This window comes from Lissotriton helveticus, chromosome 9 (genome assembly GCF_964261635.1).
Source record: "Lissotriton helveticus chromosome 9, aLisHel1.1, whole genome shotgun sequence".
Classification (NCBI taxonomy): domain Eukaryota; kingdom Metazoa; phylum Chordata; class Amphibia; order Caudata; family Salamandridae; genus Lissotriton; species Lissotriton helveticus.
This window is the reverse complement of record NC_136070.1, coordinates 535,291,278-535,314,447: the sequence shown is the minus strand read 5'-3', so window position 1 is coordinate 535,314,447 and position 23,170 is coordinate 535,291,278. Positions and strand designations below refer to the sequence as shown.

Genomic DNA, 23,170 nt, shown 5'->3' with positions numbered 1-23,170 from the left:
TGGTTTAAGTGCCCGTCATGATTTTCGATAGCTAAAACTTACATTATTGTGCATTTTCTAACTTCTGCTGTATTTTTGCAGCTGTGTACGTTTTACACCTCACATAAGTGCGCAATTTCAAGATGAGTGGCTTAAAAAATGGTCCCTAAGAAACAAAAAACGACCCCTTGTTAAAAGCAAAAAAATAAAAATCAACTGTAATTGGTGTGCAGTAGATCCCAGTGCTTAATTTGTAAAATAATAGGAGCCAGGCCTCTCGTAAGAAGGCCACTACAGCTTGCACAACACATTACCCCTGGTATGCTGCCAATGATGGTAACAACACAACTACTAACCATTCCTCCCACTCCAACAACTGTGTGTAGCAGGCGGATTTAAGCGTTTTATTTATTTATTATCCTTTCCGAGCATATACACCTGCTTCAATGCGATGGCAGCTCAGAATGAGGTGCTGTTCACCAAACATAGTTCCTGAAAGCTGTACAACATCCTAACTGTGAATCGTTATGGCTATGTGAGCAGCGACGCAAGACTAATCTGATCGCGTTCTGGAAGGCTCTTTTGTCAAGAAACTATGAGGCAGTCAAGAAGTAGTTATTACTAAATGTATGCCACCTTTAGTCCTCGATACCAATTTGTTTCATGAATATTGTTCTCTCCAATAAGACTTGTTGACTCAAAGGTAACCTAAAAATGTTTAGGAACCTTTTGAAGATGAGTTGCATCCTGTGTATAAGTGTAAGTGTAGACCCGGCCCTCATAATTAAGTGCCGGTGCTAAGCACCGGAAAGCACCGGCACAAATTAAGCACTGGTAGACCCCTCACACCCAGCCCCAGGGCCACTATACCTGCCGCACTATTGATACCTACGCCCCCTGCCACATGATGGTACCATGTGTGAACCACTGACATAAATAAATAAATCTATCTAAGTCTGAGGGGTCTATTTTCTAAGATTTTGCGCCGTGTTTGTGTCACAAAAATGACAGAAAAAGACGCTAAGGGGCTTATTTACAAGGCTGTTGCACCGCTGGTGTGCCACTTTTTTTGACGTACCGGAGGCGCAGTGTGCCTGCCCATATTTATAAGGCCACGTAAAGCCACCCTGCATGGCTTTTGCCTTGTAAATAGGGTCCCTTTTTACGCATTATTCTACGTGAAAGGGGCGTTCCATGGGTGTTGCGGCAGGTGTTACCTAGCAACATCCATGGAACCTGACGCACTCCTAGTTTTACAAGGTTTTGTAAACCTGAAAATGTGTCAGATTCCTAAGGGAGGAGAAATACCATTATTTTGCCTCATTTTTCCTCTGCGCCACACACAGAAAGAGGAAAACACCTCTCATGATTGTTTTTGTGAAAGAAGGTGCCCCTTTGTGCACAAAAACAATCACCCCACCAACGCGGACACCATTGCAATGGCACATGGCAGCCCATTGGGTGCCAGTGCAGGGGAAAAGAACAGGAATGCGCTGTATCTTTACGCCACATTTTTGCCCTTTTCTTTTGACGCTTGCTGCGCCGCCATGCATCAAAATATTTTAATGAGGCCCTAAATCTTTTGTTACCTAGTTACTTTCCAGCGTAAAATCACTTAGCGCTATCATCACTTAGCGCTAAGGTTGTGTACCATGGGTGGCACATGGACGTTCACTTGCAACCACCCAAGGTTTCTGATTCTAAACCCAATTTACTTTAAAAAGTAGATACGTTTTAGTGTCTGAAAATATCGCTGGGTACTTTGAGATCCTGCATTAGATTAAATTTAGTATTTGCATAAATCTTCCACCAAGGGACATTTATTTTCTACCTGTCAGAAAATAGTGCCTATGCAGCATTATACAGCACACATACAAACTGGAAAAATGTTTACAGTTAGTCTAAGCATAGTATTTTGTACTAGAAGGATATACTTCTAGTAGGAAACATATGCTGGGTGCAAAGGTGTGTCCGTGGCGCGCGGCCGCCCGCTTCTGCACAGGTATTAGTGAGAGGGGCCGCGAGAGCCATATTTTTCTGTAAATATGGTGCTCTCCTGCTCTCTCCATCTCACGTAGGGTGGCATTTGCGGCTGGTGAGAAGCTGGAAATTCCCGCCGTGTTACTTCAATTTGAGTAGCCAGACCTTTGGCGCTACCAGGAGCGGCCATCAGAGGGCGCCTTTGATCAGCCGCATAATTTCCCAGAAGTGGATTAGGGCTCCCTGCTGCTCCTTTCCCAGCCTCAGGGAGGCAAGGGGAGGGGGTGGGCTGAGCTGAGACAGAGTATGGGAGGAGCTATGGAGAGGAGGAAAAGAGTTTAAATCGTCCTAGCGGGCACACCCCCAGCAGAAACCAGTTGAACTTTTAGTTAGGAAGGAACTTGGTGCAGCAGGGATCTGTCTGAATGAACACTTCACTCCCTTTGCAATCTCAGGCGCCCAGCAGGGAAAGGGAGCTGCGAGCAACTCACTACTTTTGGGGCCTCGGTGGAGAAGTGAGGGCCTTACAGCCGAGTGCGCAGAACCGACTGAAAAAAAAGACAGCCCTCTGTGGACTAGGCGACCACCCTGCACTTGGAGTGCCCACCCGGGAGCCTACTTGGCAGAGGTGACTTCCCCGTTCCCCTGCGGGGCAGCAGAGCCGGGCCTTGCCATGCCCCCACAGGAGCTGAGCCTTCCCATGGACTATCCCCGGACCTTCGCGCCGCCGGTGCCCCCTCACCAGCCCAGCCCGCTGCCGGGCCCGGGCAGCCCCCTGGAGAGGCGGCTGAAGTGCGTGCTGCTGGGGGACGGGGCGGTGGGCAAGACCAGCCTGCTGGTCAGCTACACCACCAACGGATACCCCACCCGCTACATCCCCACCGCCTTCGACGACTTCTCAGGTAAGGGGCTGAGAGAGTGCATTTTGGGGGAAATTCGGGGGCAGATGAGCCAAAAGGAAAACTAGCAGTCTATCGTGTGTACCTTTTGTAACTTACCTAGTTTTTTAGTAAAGCGCTCTGACACCTTTGGGTAAAGTTCGCGCTATATAAAACTGCATTAAAAAATAGCAGACCAGTGCATGTGTAAGGCCGGGAGGTTTGGGAATAGACAGTCTCGCCATCGTAAGAGGAACCCAGCCTTTAGGAAAAAATATGAGACTGCGTCATGACAGAAGGTGCGCCTGGAAGGCCGTAGAGGAATCAGTCACATTTATAACGTGTGGCATTTGTATAAACTGGAGTTTCTGAAACGTCTGTAGACCTGGAGACGAGTCAGTCGACACTCTTCGAGAGGCACTGGTTTGCAAGGAAGCATGTCCCTGCAGGCCGAGGTGTGATCAGTGGGTTAATGCACCCGCTCCTACTGTACATTTCCTTTGCCATTTACAAGTAAACATTCCGCTGCGGAGATTGCTTTATACTATAGGGAACTATTATTCGTGCTGTTGATTTCAGTTGATGTTGGTTAACCTGTGGAGTTATTTTTTTTTTATTGTGCACAAACTCATTTGTTAAAAATGGATCCATAAACGAGTGGCATCTGTCAACTTGAATTCCCACCTAGGATTACGGGCACATGAGCGAACTGTCACTCAGTACACGCGATTGAGCAAAATCAACTCTGCCTTTCGACCTTTCTGCGGTCTCGTAAATGGGTGTCGTTATGTAATAGAGACATTTGTAACATACAGCGCTTTGAAGCACCGGCCATGTGACAGGAGGCACAATATTAGGCACCATTCTCAGGTCATGCTGAGATGGCGTGGGGCGGTGGGGTGCCCTTTTTTGGGGCTCTCAGATTTGCGGTGCTTGGGCATGTGTCCAACCTTTGACCTCACCCCCCAGGACAGGAAAGAACCTTTCAAACATGTGCCACTCGCCAGCTCTGTGGTTTCCAGTGTTACAGGGAGGTCACGTCAGTCGAGGGCACTTCCCCCTCGCCCTGTCCAGCGCCTTGGGGCGGATTTGCCGAATCTAGCTCCCAGGCCACGCTCAGCCCCTGACTCCTACCGGCACAGTGTGAACTCACAGGTCTGTGTGTGTGTGTGGGGAGGGGGGAGGTTTTATCCCCCTAAGGCTGTGATTTCTAGCTCATTTCCTCCGAATGAGGCCGTTTTATGGGCCTCATTTAACTCTGTAAAACCTGACACCATCTGCGGGCGCAGCTGCAACGCGCCCTGGTTGGTGAGTTCAAGGCAAGATCACACCACCACCCACCTACCACCCAAGTGACATGAAGAGAAGCAAAGGCTCGGCCCTACCAAATAACGCAACCGGATGGTGAACAAAAAAAACACGTTCTGCAACCACCAATCACAAATAATTGCGTGTTTCCTGTTTTTCTAACTGATACATTAAGTTAAAGTTGGAGGGTGGTCAGTTGTGTTTTCGAAAGTCTCCCTATACACAATCGGATTTGTTGTACCAGGCGTGTAGAGATCGAATCAATCCCGGATGCGCCACTAACGCTCTGTGAGCCTGAGCACATTGGGCAGATTTACAAGCCCCTTGCGTCACTGTTGCATCATGTTCCGCCTATGTTAAAAATGACGCAAAAGTGGCGCAAGGGGCTTGTAAATTTGCCCCATTGTCTTCCGGAAATTTCCCAGCCTTTGAGCACCTCTTTTCCTGCCAATGATATGTGATCTTACAAAACCAGTGGAGCTCTTGCACATAAAGGGTACCACTTAACATCCTAAAGTGTTAACCAACACTCCCTTTAATGTGGGTGGCATTGCGGAATCTCCTAAGTAGGGGAAGTTCAGCGAGGGAAGGAACTACAGCTATAATTACCAGTTTCAATTACGAAAGCATAAATTACTGGCACTATCAGAAAAGTTTCACCCTTGCAGGGGCGTAGCTTCAATCGGTGCAGTTGGTGCAGTGGCACCGGGAGACAGGCCTGAAGGTCTCTCGGTGCAATCAGGCTCATCAGTTGTGCCCCGTTTAACAAGGCTGGACGTGTTGTTAGAGCTGCACGCGTTTTGTAAGCTCACACATCATCATTGGCCACAATAGGTGCCCGAAGGCTGGGAAATTACTGGAAGATAATGTGCCGGTGCGTCACTTTTAGAATGGGAAAAAGTGACGTACCGGCGCCGCAAGGTGCTTGTAAATAAGCCACTCGGCCTTTTGCTTCCAAAAGTGCGCGCATCAAGAACACAAGGCAGCGGAGCGGGTTCGACGAACGAGTTGCACAAAACTATTTGCTTGATAGAGTAAACAACCTTTCCCCTTTTCGGGTACAAAGGTTGATGCAACAATTGTGAGGTAATTGTGGGGCACGAGTAGGCGACTGTTTAGAAAGGGTAAACCGGTTAAACTGTGCATTGGCCTTTAAATAAAAAAAAAAGATTGGTGTGTGTGTGCTTTTAACATAATGTAGTGGTGGTACTTTTATCAACATGTGACGCATGAAACGCTGAGTCAGAACCTCTTGGAGGGGAGTCACTCAACTGCAGAGCACTGTCAGTTGGCGTTTTCACCTTCTGAACTCTGTGTTATTTCAAGTAAGCAACCCGCCTTCAACTCCAGTCACCTCCCTCCTGCTCCTTTTACAAAAATGCTCTTTTTGCAGATTTTTATTCGGAAAAAAGTGACACTGTGGCCCTTGATGAGTTACTCGTGGTTGCTTATTACGTCACAGCAGGGCCTTCCATAGGGAGTGTGTGACTGTACACACCCCTCCCCCACACACAGCCCCGAGGCTCCCTCGGTAACCAATACCTGTGATGTGTTTAGCAGACCGGAGTTTGAGAAGCGTTCCCTGGTGAAAGAATCCGTGCCAAGGGCGGCTTCCAGCTCCGACATGTGCAGAAGGGTCTCTGAGCCCCAGCACGTAACGCTGTGTAACTGGACGCCGAAGGGCAGACGCAAGATCACGTCATTACTTTTTTTCTATTTTTTTTCTTCTAAGTGTTGCTTGGAGTGGGATTATGTAAGGCCCTCATTTCATAGGAGTACTTCAGGCTGGTCGTCCGCCTAGTTGGAGACCAGGAACAGGGGGCATTGGTTCCATGGGACAGTACTTAACTCTTCCTATATACAGTTAACATTAAATGCACACCTGTGCCGCGTGACAAGCCGAGTATCCATGTCTTCTTCGCCCTTTGATGGGTGATAGGCATTTAATTCGTTAAACGGAAGTTCCGCAGAGATCTGTACGACAAGCACGCAACCCACCGAGCTGCCTTGCTTCACTGACGTTGGTAAACTGACAGTTGGGTGCAAGCTTCCCGGGTGGCTCCAGTTTTATAATCTGCACTATTACAGATTCGAAAGAGTTCTGTCGCACTGGGGGAGGGGGCAGTGTCCTGCAAAAATAATGCGGTTGTAAGGGACAGGGCAGTGTCCTGTTTTCCTCATTGTGTTATGTTTTGGCTATATTGCGTCGTAGTTTGGGCTAAAGACGTGTTTATATGCATGTACACCCCTTGAGGGTCTTGTGCTGTGTCCATCTAGTTGGCTTGTGTGCACCCGATAACGGGGAAGGCACAGGTACACAAGAGCCAATCTGCGCCTGTTTAGACTTCGATTTATACCCGAGTCCACCTCTTCCTTCCGCGTTTTGCACGAGCGGACCTCTGCCCTGGAAGCATTAGTGTAACTAGATTGACCTCTGTCCCCGAAGGCATTAAGATGGCTGATAACCTGGGTTGGCTTCTTGCCCAGGCTCATTCACCCCCTCTGGCCTACATCTCGCAGGACCTTATGTCACCTGACTTGAGCACTGCCAGGAAGCCTTCCATATATCTTAGATAAAATCTGCCTGTTAAAGCCTTCGAAAACATGGGCTGACCTATGACTCGGAAGGGCTTGGCGTACTTGAGTTTACCAGGGTTTGGGGAGGCCTTGGTAGAGTCTGCTTCTGTCACTTCATGATTAATGTATTGCAATCTTGTACCTGCCCTGGTACCAACATGCTGTAATGAGTGTTTGATGCTTATAAGGTTCTAAATGTTATTATTTTTATTGTTTCAGCTGTCGTCCAAGTGGATAACACACCCGTCCGGTTGCAGCTGTGTGACACTGCAGGCCAGGTAAGCTGAGATCCTTGCCTTCAACTTTTGAAATGATAGCTGCTCTTAGCTTTTACTGTCTTTGTTTGGTTGACAATTTTCAAATGTCAAATGATTTAATTAAAAAAATCTATATGAAAGTGGTCACCCACTATTTTCAGCCACTTGGCAGTGGCGTAACACAAGATAGTGACCCCCCCCCCCCCCCCCCAGCCCAGCCCGCTCTGTAGTGTGTGGTGGGGGGCGTCTGAGATATCGTAACTCAGAGATATTCATGGGTTTTAGGGTGAACAGGGGGCGGGGGGCTGTACTGCAAGGCCTCCCTGTTATAACCTTGCTACTGGGCGGCCATTTTAAAATGGTTCACTATAGATGACTTCAAAAGGCAACTACTTATTGATATTCTCAATAGACTCTTTTGTGCTCTGCGCATGCCACAGAGTGATTTGCAAGGTGGGTTCCTTAGTTGATAGGTGGTTAAATCCCTGTGAGTGGTCCATGCCTTCAGTGACCAGAGGGACCCCCAACGCTCCCTCAGAATCTTGCACATTAATAGAAGATGCCCTCTCATTCTGTAGAGAGCAGCTCCTCACAAACCAATGAGTTTATTTTTTTATAAGTTTTATATAGCAAAAACAGTTGGTACGGAGGGAGTAGGGAAAACGGGATCAATAAAGAAAAAGGGAAAGGGATGGAATCGAGGGTGAAGTAACTGGGAGAAGGGCAGGAAAAGATGACCGAATGGTGGCAGGAAAGGCGGTAAGGGTGGGCCAAGTGAGCAAGGAGAAAGGAACCAGAAATAAGGAGAAAAGGAAGGAAGGAGATGAAAATGAGTGCAAGACAGAAGGGGAAGAGAGACTAGGAAAGGGAATCGTGAAGACAACAATAAAAGGGTGAGGAGATTAATAAATTACATTAGTGTACAGGTGCAGTGCCACTGGGGTCTGGAGGTGTGATGGGTGCATTACACCTCATTTACAGGATTATCTTAATACCAGCAAGGGTGTGGTTTCATTGTTTACATTGGGGCTCATGCCCCCCAGGCTAAGCTGCTGCGGCCTTTTAATTGGGTAGGGCCCAGCCTTTTTCAAGTAAGGCAATCCTGGTGTGAAGAACAGAGTAAACACAACACGAGGATGGATTGAGTGCTGAAACTTTTCAACCACTCGCCCCCAATCAACTGATCTGGGTTGAATCCATTGTACCCTGAAATTGGTCCCAGGATGCTTGTTTCTGGCCCAGAGAGGACCTGGCTTGGCAGTTCGGCAGGACTGTCCCTATGAGGTGCAGGGTCAAGACTGATTTGCATATGGGTAGGTCTAAACTTGGGTGGCATACTGAGCAAAAAAAATATGGATTTAACCCAGATTTTTTGACCGGAGGTAAATGTTTGATTCATTCAGCATTCCGTCCATCATTTGTATGCATAACATTTTTTTACCCCGGTGCGAAGAACAGGCCTGTCTTTTTAATCACTCTGAAAGTCTGATTAGCTCTAAGTAACTCATTTGCAACCATGTCTCTAGAGACCCCACCTTCTTATGGGGAAGAAGCAAACCTAGTAGTGCCCAGGGCTAGTTTCCAGGGAGCTACTTGTTACACAGTGCGAGGCTGGAGGAAGAGGGGCTCTGTAGTAACTTTTCGATATAACCCATCTTGCCTGAAGGAGAGAAAACTACCCCCGCTTACGCTCCTCATAAAATGAACAAATGAGCAAAAAGAGATGCATGCAATTCAGAGGTATCCCCCAGTGACAGCAGAAAAAAACAATGAAAGTAAATGTACGAAATATCCTGGAAAAGGGCAGAAATTCCGGCTGAGCCCACGGGCACGCGCCAATTTATGTAAAAACCTCTCTAACGCTGAAGGGTTTTTGAAAAACATTTAATGAGAAAATCGCCGGCCGCCAGGATCCGGCTAGGACCGGCGCCGGTGGTGACGGACACTGGCGATGAGGTCACTCACTTCTCGGAACTTGAGGCAGTCGGGCGCACTTGGCGTTACCTTGCCTTGTTGGCGCACGAGGCGGGCTGGCGCGGTGCCTGCCGGTGCGGAACTCCTTGTGATAGGGGGCGTGCCTAACCCGAAGCTGGACAGCTCGCGCCAGGGCCTCACGACCAGCTCCTCGCTTGTAGTGAACACGTGACAGCTCGCGCCGGGGCCTCGCGACCAGGTCCTCGCTTGTAGTGAACACGTGACCGCATCGGAGCCTCTTTCTGGTACTGACCAGCTGCTTTAGAATGTAGTGATGCACACTCCATGAAGAGGCTAGTAAAGCTGTTCTGTCTGTTCATGGGCAGCTTTCGTTCTGCTGAAATAAGCACGGGCCTATACCCTTTAGCACTACTGGCTGAAATAAAATCATTCGTGCTCTACGAGGTAACAAGCCCTACCCACCGTAGAAAACGGTGGTGTTGGGTTTCTTGTCCTCCTATTGGTGGAACCTCACTATTGGATTGTACCATTGCGTATTAAAAGAGGCCGACCCAGTAGACTGCATCCACGGGATTTTGCACGTTGTAGATAGAGCATGCTGCAAATGCAATCGACCTTTTCCCACTTTTACTGGCCATTGCCACCTTCAAAATTTAAAAAGTCCCTACTGTAGGTTTACCTTTAATCTTTGTATTAAGAATGGGTGGTGCCAGCACCACCTCACATTAAAGCAACTGTTGGTGTATCTACATACTTCGGTTAAGTGTTATAAGATTGTTTTGACTAATACAACTGCATGCAAAATGTTTTTCTATTTTGTTGACCGTAAACCTGATCTGTTACATTATATTGCTGTGACTCCTGCAAAAAAATTGAGATACCATAAAAAAAATATGTTCTGGAAAACTGACAATAACTATAGGTGTCCTGCCAGCCTTTTTAATATCACCTTTGGCTGAACAGTAATGAGTGGAACAGGTAATAGTTCTCTTGGCCACCTTTCTAATTGACGCCATTGAGCAGTGAAGAAGGTACATTCCAGTGGTAACAGGTGCACATATGTTTTGGCTGTAGTGATGTTGCTTTGAAGATGACCATGAAACAAGGTTCTATACAATGATGAAGCAGAGAAATTATTAAAATTTGACATAATCAGTAACCTTACCCTTATTCTTTTGCATCTTTTTAGGATGAGTTCGACAAGTTAAGATACTTCTGCTATCCCAAGGCTGATGTCTTCATCCTGTGCTTCAGTGTGGTGAGCCCGTCCTCCTTCCAGAATGTGTCTGAAAAATGGATCCCGGAGATCCGGCAGCATTGCCCCACGGCCCCCATCGTCTTGGTGGGCACCCAGTGTGACCTCCGTGAGGACGTCAAGGTCTTGATCGAGCTGGACCGATACAAGGAGAAGCCTGTGCCGCCCTTGGCTGCCACCAGCCTGGCTGAGAAGGTCGGCGCCGTTGGCTACGTGGAGTGCTCGGCGCTCACGCAGAAGAACCTCAAGGAGGTGTTCGACACCACCATCCTCAACGGCCTCAAGTACTCTGACTTCAAAGCCAGCAAGGAGCGCAAAAACAAGGCCACTACAGCCAACAAAATGAGGACCCTCTCAAAGTCCTGGTGGAAAAAGTATGTCTGCCTCCACTAGACGGTTGCACCTCCAGTGGATGGACTGTGGCACTGAAATGTAGCCACTTGTGGGGATTTTGCAGGCAGACACAGTACCTCAACTAAGACAACGACTCCGCAAGGGGAGCTTTGACATTAGCAAATTGACTGCATTCCCCGCAGTTGTGGGAATTAGGGAAGACCTTGTCTTAATTACTTGTTTTATTTTCCACAAAAAACGTACAATTTGCTCTTTATATACGAGGTGATTTCAGTGGTGGGGCTGAGTCCTCTCAATACCCTCTAGATCATGTGGATTTCTGTTAGAATGATTAAAAACATTTTGGATCCCCGCCCTTTATAAACACCTCAGTCACCTACTGATTGTCTTCCAACTCTGAATACATTGCTTTACTTTGTCTTCCGTATCTTGCTATTTTCTTGTACACTACAGTACGCGTGGGACACATCTTTTACTAGGGAGCAAACCCTTTCATCTCTATGTCCCACACCAAGATTATATATGGGAGCCTCCAGCTTTAGATCGAATGTAAATCTGTGTTTCTGGATTCAGGACTTCGGGTCGAAACCTTTTGGTGCAGGAAATGGTCTATGAAGCTTCTGATTGGTTGGTTGATTTAGGTGCATGTGATCATATTAAAGTTGCTGAAATGTAAGTCGAAATTGGTCTGCATTTGTTTACTGACTTTTGCAGAGGATGGAAAGTTTTTAGAACAGCCATGGATTTGTTTATATTTATATTTTAAGGGTATGAGATGTGAAACTGCATACACAGAGTGGTCAATAATTGATATCCCTTCCCTCTAGATGGGTTCTGTGAAGACAATATGTCCATATATATATTGTTTTCTGGTACTGCTGCTTAAGAAATCGAAAATGCAAATATTTATTCCATTCTGTAACCTGACGCGGACTGAACGTCTTGTTGGGTGGTCCCAGAGATGTGTTTATTTTGATGTTTAAATCCGTTTTGCTGCAGGGCAGGCCGAATTTCTTGAAGGCTGCTGTGGGCTGGGCCTGCAGCTGTGCTTTGGCATAACACCACGAATAAGGGTGGTCCTGAGGCCCTTGGAGGTACCCCGGAAAGTACTGACTTTGTACTTGTCTTTTTACATTTTTTTTTATTACTTCCATTCATTTTCTGTTTCTCGTGATTTCGTTTGCTGCTCTTTTATCTAGCCCCTTTTCCCTCCACCACCTTTGCACTTTCCACATAAACCTAATCTGCGCTCTGAACCTGAGGCAGGGATTTTTGGATTTTGTGAAATCTTTATGCAGCTTCTATTTTATGAAGCGGACTACATTCCTGTGCGTGTAAGAATCAATATGCAGAACCGGAAGCTCTGGACTTTAACCAATGAACAAGCTTTGTCCAGCGTCCGAGCTCCTGTGACTCATTTTGTGTTAGACTTTGAGACCCTGGACGAAGGACGCAACAGTACCTTGATGCGAGTCTGTGCCTTGCCACAAAGTGGACGCCATTTTGTTCTCACTTGCCAGGTTTTCTATGTATGTTAAGACTGCAGGAGGTCGCTGCGTTTTATGCAGTGGCATTTCTCCTCCGCCAATGTGATGTGATTTGTTTTATGCAAATAAAATCAGTTGACATTACAAAATATTCCAAGATAAATGTCTACATATTTTTTTTAAAATGTGAATTGTGTTTATGAATGTGGTCATAGAGTGGCAAACTGAAGAGAGTTTAAAGAATTTTCGCCATCAACAAGAAGCAGTGGTGAGCAAGGAGGAGTGATGAAGCACAGAAGGGTAATTTGACCCAGAAAAATGCGGGGTGAGGGGTAAAAGCCGAGGACAAGGAGGGGGGTAGGAAAGCAAAAAAGAGAATGTAGGGTGCAGGTGTATGTTGGGATAAGGAGCACACGGGGGACAGAGAAACTCTGAGAAAATATACATTCCCACGGTTTGTTAAAATCAAAAGTAACAAGCATTGGCAAAGTCTATGCAAGATCTATTGGCCCTGTAATGTTTTTTTGGTTCGAGCCTGGGCATGCTGTATATGGGATATTGGGGACTTTGGACACACCCACCACTTCTGGTTGGTTATTTGGGCTGCTTTTTAAAATTCCCTTTTTCTGCTTGGGTAATATTGTGCATCTATCCTACCTTTAAGTGCTTGGTTCCCTCCCAACTGACATCACAAATTCATTCTTTTGGTTGGCCAGCTCTTGCCATCTTTTGACTCCACGCTGGCACCACGCCCCCTCCCCGTCATCTGCAAATGCAGCATGCATCCATGTCATTATTTGGAGGGGAAACATTTAGACCCTTTCCTAAAGGCCAATTGCCTGATGAAGAATGGCATGGGATCCCTGAGGTCAGATCAAGATTAAACGAGCATTTGCAATGCAATAGGTTTTGCATTACTGAAAGTTTGACCTATTGGCGTGACAAATAATGATGCAGCGCCAATAGCTCAAGCTTTCAGTAATGCAAGACCTATTGCATTGCAGATGCTTGTTTAGCTAGGTTGTACATCAGCATGGGTGAAATTAAAAAAGAAAGCTATATGACCCTCACTGCTGCTTCATAGCACTTTTTTTTATGTCAGCCATGCTGCTGTACAACATGGCAAAAAAACTGACAAGGAAAAATAGCTCGGGTATTTGGTTTTGTTGATATTTTTTAAACCATGTCCGCTACTGTACAGCATGGTTGAAAGGTATAAAAAAAAAGCTTTGATGCAGCACGAGCCTTGCTGTTCATCTACCGTACAACTACCACGCTGCTCTGCAAGACGATTAGAAAAACACATTGTCAAAGTCAGAATGTCTTACATAGGCCAGACATATATTTGACTCCACTATGGTAAACCTGCTGCAACATTTGCTCACAAAGCTGAATATATTTTGTTAATGAAATTCACATAACATGTCAACAGCTCCCCAACCGCCAATTCGATTTCCTTGGCCAAGAAAAGGTAATAATCACTTTCTTCACCCAGGCTTCGAGGTTTCTGGATTAAGAATCTACAATGCTCAGATAATTACTCATGCCGAATACGTAAAGATAGTAACGTGGCTGGTTTGGAAATATAAAAGACAGACTGTTAGACTTGCGTACTCGCTCCCTCATACATGTCAACATATAGCATCCATCTTTAACTCACATGTGCGCATACACACACGCAAACACGCCTCTTCACTCGTTTAAACTTGCCTTACATACTGTTTCAAACATTCTGCCACTTGCACACACAACTCTTACATTGTATTACTTTTCTTTCTCAGTCATACACACACACACATACACACACAGAGTTTTGTTTTTACTTTGTTTAACACATGCCCCGTCACAAATTCTTTTCCCAGGCCAGGCTGGACAGCACGAGGACAGTCTGTTACCGAACAGCAGGGGAAGACTCAGAAAGGCGACGGTTACCTATGCAACTGCCTAAACATCCCAACCAGACCCGGAAGAACCTAACCAGCTTGGAATAGGTAGACTGGCACGGCACAAAGAGAATTAAGAAGCAGGCGCTGCACAATTCATACTGCTTTCTGATTGGCTGAACACGTGCTGCAGATAGCCACTCAGAAGACAAGTGAAGTGGTTCAGTTGTGGGTGAGGGGACTGTGTATAGTAAAGTTTCATGATGATGCCAACCATTGTTGAGCAGAACAGCATACGCCTTGATTCTGGTCCCTATGAGTACCGGTACTCTCCTTGCATGAATAGAAGTTCCAGTACTCAAGTGATGACAATTAAAAAGTGCTGGTACCCAGTACCAGTGAGTACCGGCCCATTTAAAACAATGGTTACAAGACAATATGACACATGTATACTGTGACACATAGTACGAGTTAAAAAAATGCACAATAAAGACATTGAAATAACAAAAAAGTGTAGTATATATCACTGATCTGGATTTCACAGACCGCTCAAGGTGAAGAAAAGGACCTTTGCAGGTGGGTGGCTTCCATAAAAGTAGTGGTGAGATGAGACGACCATTAGGTAGGGCTGGCATACATGTCTTACCTTCTGAGGAGATGTCACTGAGGAGAGTCGGGAAGGGTGGAGGTGAGATAATTTCTTAGCGTTTGTAGAGCATCTCCCAGAGTGCTTAGACCGTTTTCTGAAAGGCACACATGAAATAGTCCAGGAATTGATGGTCTGCAGAGTGAACCAGACTCTCCCCGCAGCTGTCTGGAGTTAAAGGTATGCCTTTTTGTCGGGGTGAAATATTTTCAATACATGTAATAATAAATACCCTTGGACGTATGGGCGGCTTCTTCAATGTTTTTAAGACACACAGATGTCCGGAATCTAATCTTTTCAGTTTTCGTATATTTACTAAGTGTCTGCCACAAAATATCGACTTAATTTTACTTGAAAATGTACTCATTTTGTCCCCACAGTATCGCTTTTCGTTTTATTTTGAGAAAATATTCTTTTTTTGGGGCCTAGAAAACCAAAATGTAATTTACTGAAAATAGTGTCTCCAAACATCAGTATGTTATTTCAGTAAATATACTCAAATACTAATGTTTGTCTATCAACCAAACTGTGCTCACAATATCAATTTAATATCAGTGGTTTAGGGCAACCCCTTGGGGGTGCAGGCGGCTTCCCTCTCATACTGCACAGGGTATTCAGCCTTTACAACGCGGGCATGGTAAAGGCTTGGTGGTAAAGGCATTGCGTGGTAAAGGCATACGTTGTAAAGTCATACAACCCTACAGATGTAGCACAGGCAGAACACATGCATTGCTTCCGCAATAGGGAGAGGTGTGGCGCAGCAGCCAGAGCGGCTGACTCTAGAGCACGGGGCTCTCGGTTCTTTCCCTGGCGGCAGCTCAGCTCAGCACCATGTGACTCTGGGCAACAGCTCACTTAGGGGGCCATTAGGATGGCGGGCGGGCCCTATCAGGAAACGGGACCGCCCGCCTCGAGGGCGGGGGTCCCGAAATGTGCATTAGGATGCGCCCGCCACAGTGGCGGGCGCAATCCTCATTTTAACATTGTGGCGGGCGGTGCTCACTGCACCGCCCGCCACAATCTAACAATCAAATGCATGCATTTGCATACACGAAGCGGCAGGCACTCCGCGGTGCCTGCTGCTTGGTGTATGCAAATGCGGGGGGGTAACACAGGTACCCCCCCATTGCACCAATCCCCTCGGCCATCACCAGGGGGGCCCGCAGGGGGCCCCCAAACCAAAGACCGCCTGCCTTTCCGTGGCGGCATTGCCGCCACGGAAAGGGCTGACAAAATGCTCATTATAATATGGTTGGCGGTGTCTAACAGACACCGCCACCATATGTAACACATTCCGCCCCGGTCGCCAGGCGACCGGGGCGGAAAACAGGCAGGCGGTGTTTTGCACCGCAGCGGTCCCCCCCGCCATCCTAATGTGGCGGGGGGGGGGGGGGAATTGGGCAATGGATGTCGGGCGGATTGCCTCCGCCAGGCCGGCAGTGGCTACCGCCAGCCTGGCGGAGGCAATCCGCTCGACATCATAATGGACCCCTTAATCTCCCTGATGGCTCCCATCGCCTTGAGACCCCTATGAATGATTTGTTTGTGCTTTACAAATACCGGATACTCACAAAGAGTGTTGAACATGCTGCGGCAGTGAAGGTTGCTCACACTCTGAGTGCTTTAAATAGAAAGATAGAAGTGCAGGTATTCACTATTTAGAGTACCAGTTTGCTCCAGAGAAGTAGTGATGCTTGGTACCAGACAATACCTGCCCATATACAGCATTACTCACGCTCTCCTCGTAGCATCAGCACAAAGGTTCGCCTTGGACATTACATCATGATCAGAAGCACTGTGTGCTTTACTCGCAGAAACTATATAGAGAACAGACAACAGCAGTGGAAGGATCACTCACTGTCTGAACATGTATTACAAGAGAATTATTTTTAGGAAGTGCATGGCAGCCGTACAAATATATTTTACCCTCACAGGTACTAGCAGAGAAAAGCGTCCTTGGCCTAAGAAATTGCCCAGCACAGATGGACAGTAGGATCCCAAGATCAAAAGTGTTGGGGATACACCATGGTGTGCTTTGTATTCGATTTATTTATTCTTGTAGTTTTATAAAGCGCAAACGCGACTCAAAGATATTGGATCTCTTTAGATGAGCAATAGTTGCCTTACTCAAGGACACATTAATTTTGTTTGTTTTGGTAGGCATAGAGTGATTAGGTGATTTGTCCAGAATCACAGGATGATGAGCCAACACCGAGACTCTGACCTGGTTCCCCAGGTCCAAAGTCGGCAGCTCTGGCTGTTATGCCACATCCTCTCCCTGTTTGTCCACTTCTGTCCACAGTCACACAATGTGACTGTGTGGGGCTCCTACACACAACCAGTCATCATCTAACGGGTGAGTGACTCATGTGTTGCTGTCCAGGGTCCACTAGGCCAGACACATTGTTGGCAGCTCTGGCTGTTACGCCACATCCTCTCTCTGTTTGTCCACTTCTGTCCACAGTCACACAATGTGACTGTGTGGGGCTCCTACACACAACCAGTCATCATCTAACGGGTGAGTGACTCATGTGTTGCTGTCCAGGGTCCACTAGGCCCGACACATTGTCGGCAGCTCTGGCTGTTACGCCACATCCTCTCTCTGTTTGTCCACTTCTGTCCACAGTCACACAATGTGACTGTGTGGGGCTCCTACACAGAACCAGTCATCATCTAACGGGTGAGTGACTCATGTGTTGCTGCCCAGGGTCCACTACGGCAGACACATTGTTACTTAGTATGGTCATGAGCATCCCTTGCCATGTTGTTACGACTGGCTGAGAAGGCCTAACTGCTGGTGTCTGATTCTGACAATATTCTGTCCGATCAGCACCCCAAATGGCTCTACCAAGGCATACTTCTACATATCTAAGCCCCAGAACGGCTGCTCCATAGGATCGTGACCCAGTGAATTGTTCCAGAGATATCTAATTAGAGTAAGCTGTTGACTGATGCAAGTAGTGGTTTTTATGTCACGATGGCCTAGTAATCTGAAGGAACTAGATGTATTACTTGAATTGAAGGAGTCAAGGGTTTACTGTCCGTGCATAGTTTCTCAAGGGGTGAATACCAATATGCAGTTTACGTTTACAGAGATACAACGTTTAACCGAGCGGTCTTATGAACCATTACTGGAACCAGTTAGTAGTTGTAATTTTCAACTACTTTCTGGTCCAGCTTGTGTATGAGATTCTGTAGGACGCTCACCCTGAGGATGAGAAGTTGGAGCCAAAAAAGACATTACACGATAACAAACATGTTTCTGAGATATATAATCGCGGAAACAGATCTAGAGATATGCTACAACTACTTGGGGTAGTTGTGTGAACCATCTCAGACTGGAGAGAGGCCATATTTGGTCACTCCTCAAAAATGAGGTGTTTCAGATGTGGATGAAAAACTGGAATCAATAAGTTGGAATTTTCAGGTCCAGATAGACAACTGAATCTTGGGCTATGAGTACGGACCCTGGAATTATGCATTGGAAGAGGGCCAAATTTGTTGCAGGTTTGTCTAAATTTTGTGGCAAGAAAAGGCAAATTATACAGCAGATGATGGATTAAGTGGCAAATGCTACAAATCCATAGTTATGTGAAAAACGCCACAGCCACACAGTCGCATAATTCAGACAGAGATATGAAAGCATTTAGATGCTGAATTCAAAACCAGAAACATATGATCAGGAAAGCCCAGAGGACCCACGGGCCTTAAAGGCTAGACCACCAGATAATTGGGGCTGCTTGGTAGGAGTCATTTCTGTACATAATATTCTTAAGACCTACTGTCTTTCATTGAGGGTTTGATAAATCTCCCATTGAATCTATTTCTATAATCTTGAAATTCATTTATATCTTCCTATCTTTCCACCTCCCCTCTTTAACACAATCTGTTCCATTGCATGGGAATGTCTGCAACATTTGGGGGCATATTAACAAGCGGCTGCGATAATTATCGTTGGCCGCGCTTAGCGAGAAAAGTTATCGCCGGCTATCGCAGAAAATGATTGCCATGCTAGCGCTGTATTAACAAAGCATAGGGAAATGGCGATAAATTCCCAGCGACAGCAGTGTTTTCCATGGAACATCGCTGGTTTTACTGCGATTTTCCATGGAAAAGGGCGATAACCTTGCTGATACGACCATGTGGTTGTATCAGCATAATCCACCCCAATGATAAGTATAGCTAAGTCTGCATTTTAGCAGACGTTCGTTTTTGGCGAAAACAGCGGTTTTCTCCAAAAACGAATGTCTGCTAAAATGCGTGGGCAGCCTTGTAAATATCGCGATGTGCACATCAGCTATATTTACAAGGTTGTACTGCCCAGTGACGCCCATTTTGCATCTCATTAAAGATGCAAAGGGAGGCCCGGGTAAAAGTGGGCTAACATGCGCTAATGCATGTTATCACCCTGTTGTAAATAGGGCGATATTTTTATCTCCGCTTTTTTGGCTTATGGCCCTTGTAAATATGCCCCTTGGTTCTCAGGATTTGTGGCATTCCATTACTACACCAGGGGTCACATGAGACTAGAGGCCTGATTTAGAGTTTGACGGCCGTTTTAGTCCATCACAAATATGACAGATATCGCGTCCGCCATTTTAGAAGTACCTACATGCCTTTAGCATTTGTGATAAGGTGGACAGGATATCCGTCATGTTCATGACAGAGTAACTTGTTGACCAAACTCAAAATCTTGCCCTATATGTCAGATGGCTCAATTTTCTGTCTTCTGTACACAATTCATGGCAAGTTGGACCTCTTTTGCGTGCCAACTTTTCTGTACCTTTGCAGGGGCCAGATACCTCTTCTATGCACATGAGTTATAGGAGGTATTGGGCTGATTTCATGGCAACAGTAGATAGGACTATTGTGCCAAAAATGTAGCCATGCTTGCCAAGAGCTTCTGGCTGCTACTGCAAGATGTGAAGTGACGCACTTGCATGAATGCCAATAATTCAACTTTGCAAAGAGGGAGAATTTTTGATTGTATGGCGGAACGCAGGGAAATACTCTGCATGCCTCCACCACACATTTTTTACCCTGCATTTTTTAAAACACATATGCTTTTACAACGTATGCCTTTACCAAACATTTATATATATTTATAAATAAATATATAAACATGTATTTGTGGGGGAGACCCCCCCATGCCCTGAACTTCCCTTAAATTCGTGGCAAAGGCATACATTGTAAAAGCATATGCATTCTAAAAACATGCGTGGTAAAAAATGTGTGGTAAAGGTACAACGTGGTAAAAACTACATTGTAAAAGCTGTTTACCAAATGTTTACAGTCTCCATTAGGGATCATGGGATAGTCTGGAAGTAAACATTAATGCAAGTATAATTGTTTTGCTGATTTTTGCGTTTTTTGCATAGGAGGAGAAATAAGGCGTAATTCAAAAGCATACTTGGCATAGTTCAGAGCGATCAAAACATTTGTGTGGCTCTGCTAGGGTCTTGACATTAAAAGTGATTTATTTTGAGAGATTACGGCTGTAATATCAAGCCATGGAAAGCATCTTCAAAAGGATTTATGCAAAGAAGATGTAAAACAATCTCTGGCAAAGTCAATAGGTCTCGCCCATGAGAGAGCTACTGGCTTTGCCAATGTCTTTTAGCCATGATGAAAAGCAGCGTGTCTGCTGTGCAGCATGGCTAAAAGTTATACAAAAAAGAGCTATAAAAGTTATTTTAAAAAGTGCAATGACACTGGAAGCTAAAAAATGAAGTGCTATGACGCTGACCGCATCATAACACTCTTTTTTCCTATGTCGGGTTGGTTGGGGGGCAACACAGACAACAGGAGGGCGGGCTGTGGGAGTGAAGAGGCCAAATAGACAACTGGGGGTGTTAGGGAAGAGTTGACACACACAACAGGAGCATGGGAGGGAAGAGGCAAATTGGACGAATGGGGTTTGGGGGAAGAAGCAAAACGGACAAAGGGAGGGTGGGGTTGGGAGGGAAGAAACAACATGGACATTGGGGGGTTGGGGTGGGAAAGTACAAGCAACACATACAAGCAGTGATAGGGAAGAAGCAACATAACTGGAGGAAGAAATAAAAGGATAAGCAACATGACGGGAAGGAGATAAAAAGAAAAATAGTACCTCAATCACATCACAAGCAGTGGAAGGACCCTACTCAAGATAAAGCAATGAGTACTTGGTTCATGTTCCAGACAGAAGAAAAGGAAGTGAAGCCAGCGCAGACTACCCATTTAAGAGGCAGCAAAAAGAGAGTGACCATGAAGCCCACAAATGGTAAGCAGTGGGAGAACTCCACTATAGAAAACATCTATGACGAATGAGAGTGCATGCGAGACCTAAGAATTGTGATAGTACGATTCTTTTAAACTACATTATTGGTTTACACTAGTTAGATTCTAGTAAGTGAATTATCAGTAGGTATTCAGCAGTGATGCATCTATTACATTTTTCATAATTGAGCTCAATGGTGCATTTTAAAAACTGTTTCAGTGGGGTGGAGCCAACTAACAAAAATAAATATTGCTGCAATGCCTCTGTCTGGCCTCTTCTCAGGGACCTGTGGAACTCAAAGGTAATGAGTCCTTGCGGCAAGTATTGTCATTGTCCTCAGAATGACAGAAATCAGATACTACTGCAAGCTTACTGAATTGCCAAGTACTTCTTTTTAGGGTCAAATATTTGTATTGCAATTTTGTAACACATACCTTCACCTGCATTCGTCAGTTGGCGAGGTGTTATGATTGCTGTACTCAGATATTAGCATATCACCCTTCCCCGCCTTTCCCTCCCACCCTCTTCTGGCATTCCCTTGGTACATTAACATCCATAAAAGAACAAGTTGCATACAGTTGAACATTAGAAGTGTGTGATCTCATGTTAAAAGCACCTGAAGCAATTTGCATCACGATTACTGAGAGTAAACAACGATTCTGTGAATCTCTCACATTCGCACCAAAGTTCCTGGAAGATGACTGGAGTTGGCTCCCTTATTTATTAAGGAATGGTACAAATCAATGCTCCTAATATCGCTATGTGATTTCAGGAAGGAACCTGCGAGCTGTCCTCAAATTGTCTTACATTTTTAACCTGGAAAAGGACTGGACTTGAAAAGGTACTTCAGGATCAGAGCACCTCAGTATTCCTCTCAAAATGGGATATTATATGTCTTCAGGAGACTTGGAGTAAATACCCAATCCCCATTAACTTTTTCCAAGTATTTGCAACCCCAGCAGTCAAGCATAACAGGTCTGGCGACCATCGAGGGCTATCAACATATATGACAACTGCTGCTAAACTCAACATTTTGAGATAGAAACATTCGTTACTTCTACCTCAATATGCAGGATACTATTGATAAACATCTAGCTAAATATTCACAACATTGATCAAAAAGCAACAGTGAAATACTTTTTCGAAGATTTTTTAGAATTTTTTTAATTAAGTAGTTTGCATGTTTTCAAACTTTGATGTGATAATAACCGGTGACTTTAATCTCACTCTACTGGATAAAGATAGCTCGGCACTGTTCATAAACACATACACCATCTTCAGAATAAATTGATGCAAGCAAGATACTTTGGAAAAAGAAATTGTTGATCATCTTACAAGATTGTCAATAGTCCCCTTGACACTTTGATGTAATTCCCTGCCACTATCAGTATGACTCACGTAACACTGGGCAGAGGCACTATTATCGATTATACATAAATATCTCAGACGCTTTTCTCTCGGTGTCAGGACTTTTCGATTTTACAGAGTTCTGAAAGTGATCATAACCCTACATCTCGTAATCGTGTATCTTCAAGAGCCACCAACTTATTCCACTTTGGTTATGTTCAAACAAATACCAAACTAGTTGGACTCCAAACGTCGCCCAACGCTGATAAAGAACTACTCAGGTGGAAACATTCTCAGACAACTGTAATATGGAAGGAAGAGCTAATGAAGGCAACATAGCCGAGAATCCTAATATCAATTTGACCAAAATTGATTGAATCTCTTCATAAGGTGCTTTCAAAGCCACACACTTTTATTTCACTGCCTCAGAACATCAATCACAAGTACTTCATAATTATAAAAATAAATGGTGTTCTTGAGAGCTAATGATGCATGAGACACAGCAGCAAGGAATACAGATAAATGTAAGGAAGGGAATTACTGAACCCTTCATCTGTAGAGAAATGGCAGGTATTTGAAATCAACTATAAAAATAAGATGTAGGAAGAAAAAACCAAATACATTGAAAGTCAATGGCGTACAATCTGCACTTACCTAAGCAGTAAAGATAATATATTTGTTTTTGGAAACTTGCCAATGACTTAGATAGAAAGGATCTACCGCCACGAGAAAACTAAATAACTTTGGATGTTTGGGAGAATTTTATCTTGCAACTCTATTATGATGGCTAACTTCCCCAGAGAGACATACTCAACCTCAAAGCAGTAAAAAGAATATCAAATAATCTAGTGATAACATCTTTAACCAAAATAGTTTTTAAAGTACTAAATAGACGAAGGTTGAGCAGGGCCCCGGGGTAAATGGTATTCCATTTTCAGTGTTTAAATCCGTTAAAGTATAAAGGGAATCATGTCTGACCCCCTTGTTTAGGGCCTCTTTTTTAGAACATTCAGTTCTCCTGACGA

General features: G+C 45.2%; 1 protein-coding gene across 1 annotated transcript; it reads left to right on the top strand.

Moving 5' to 3' along the window:
- The first annotated feature begins 2,295 nt into the window (after window positions 1-2,295).
- LOC144781509 (rho-related GTP-binding protein RhoU-like) lies at window positions 2,296-12,159 on the top strand. Its single transcript, XM_078660397.1, has 3 exons — window positions 2,296-2,861; window positions 6,942-7,000; window positions 10,104-12,159. Exons 1-3 carry the CDS (start codon window positions 2,633-2,635, stop codon window positions 10,560-10,562), a joined length of 747 nt encoding a protein of 248 aa, XP_078516523.1. The 5' UTR covers window positions 2,296-2,632; the 3' UTR covers window positions 10,563-12,159.
- Window positions 12,160-23,170: the final 11,011 nt, after the last annotated feature.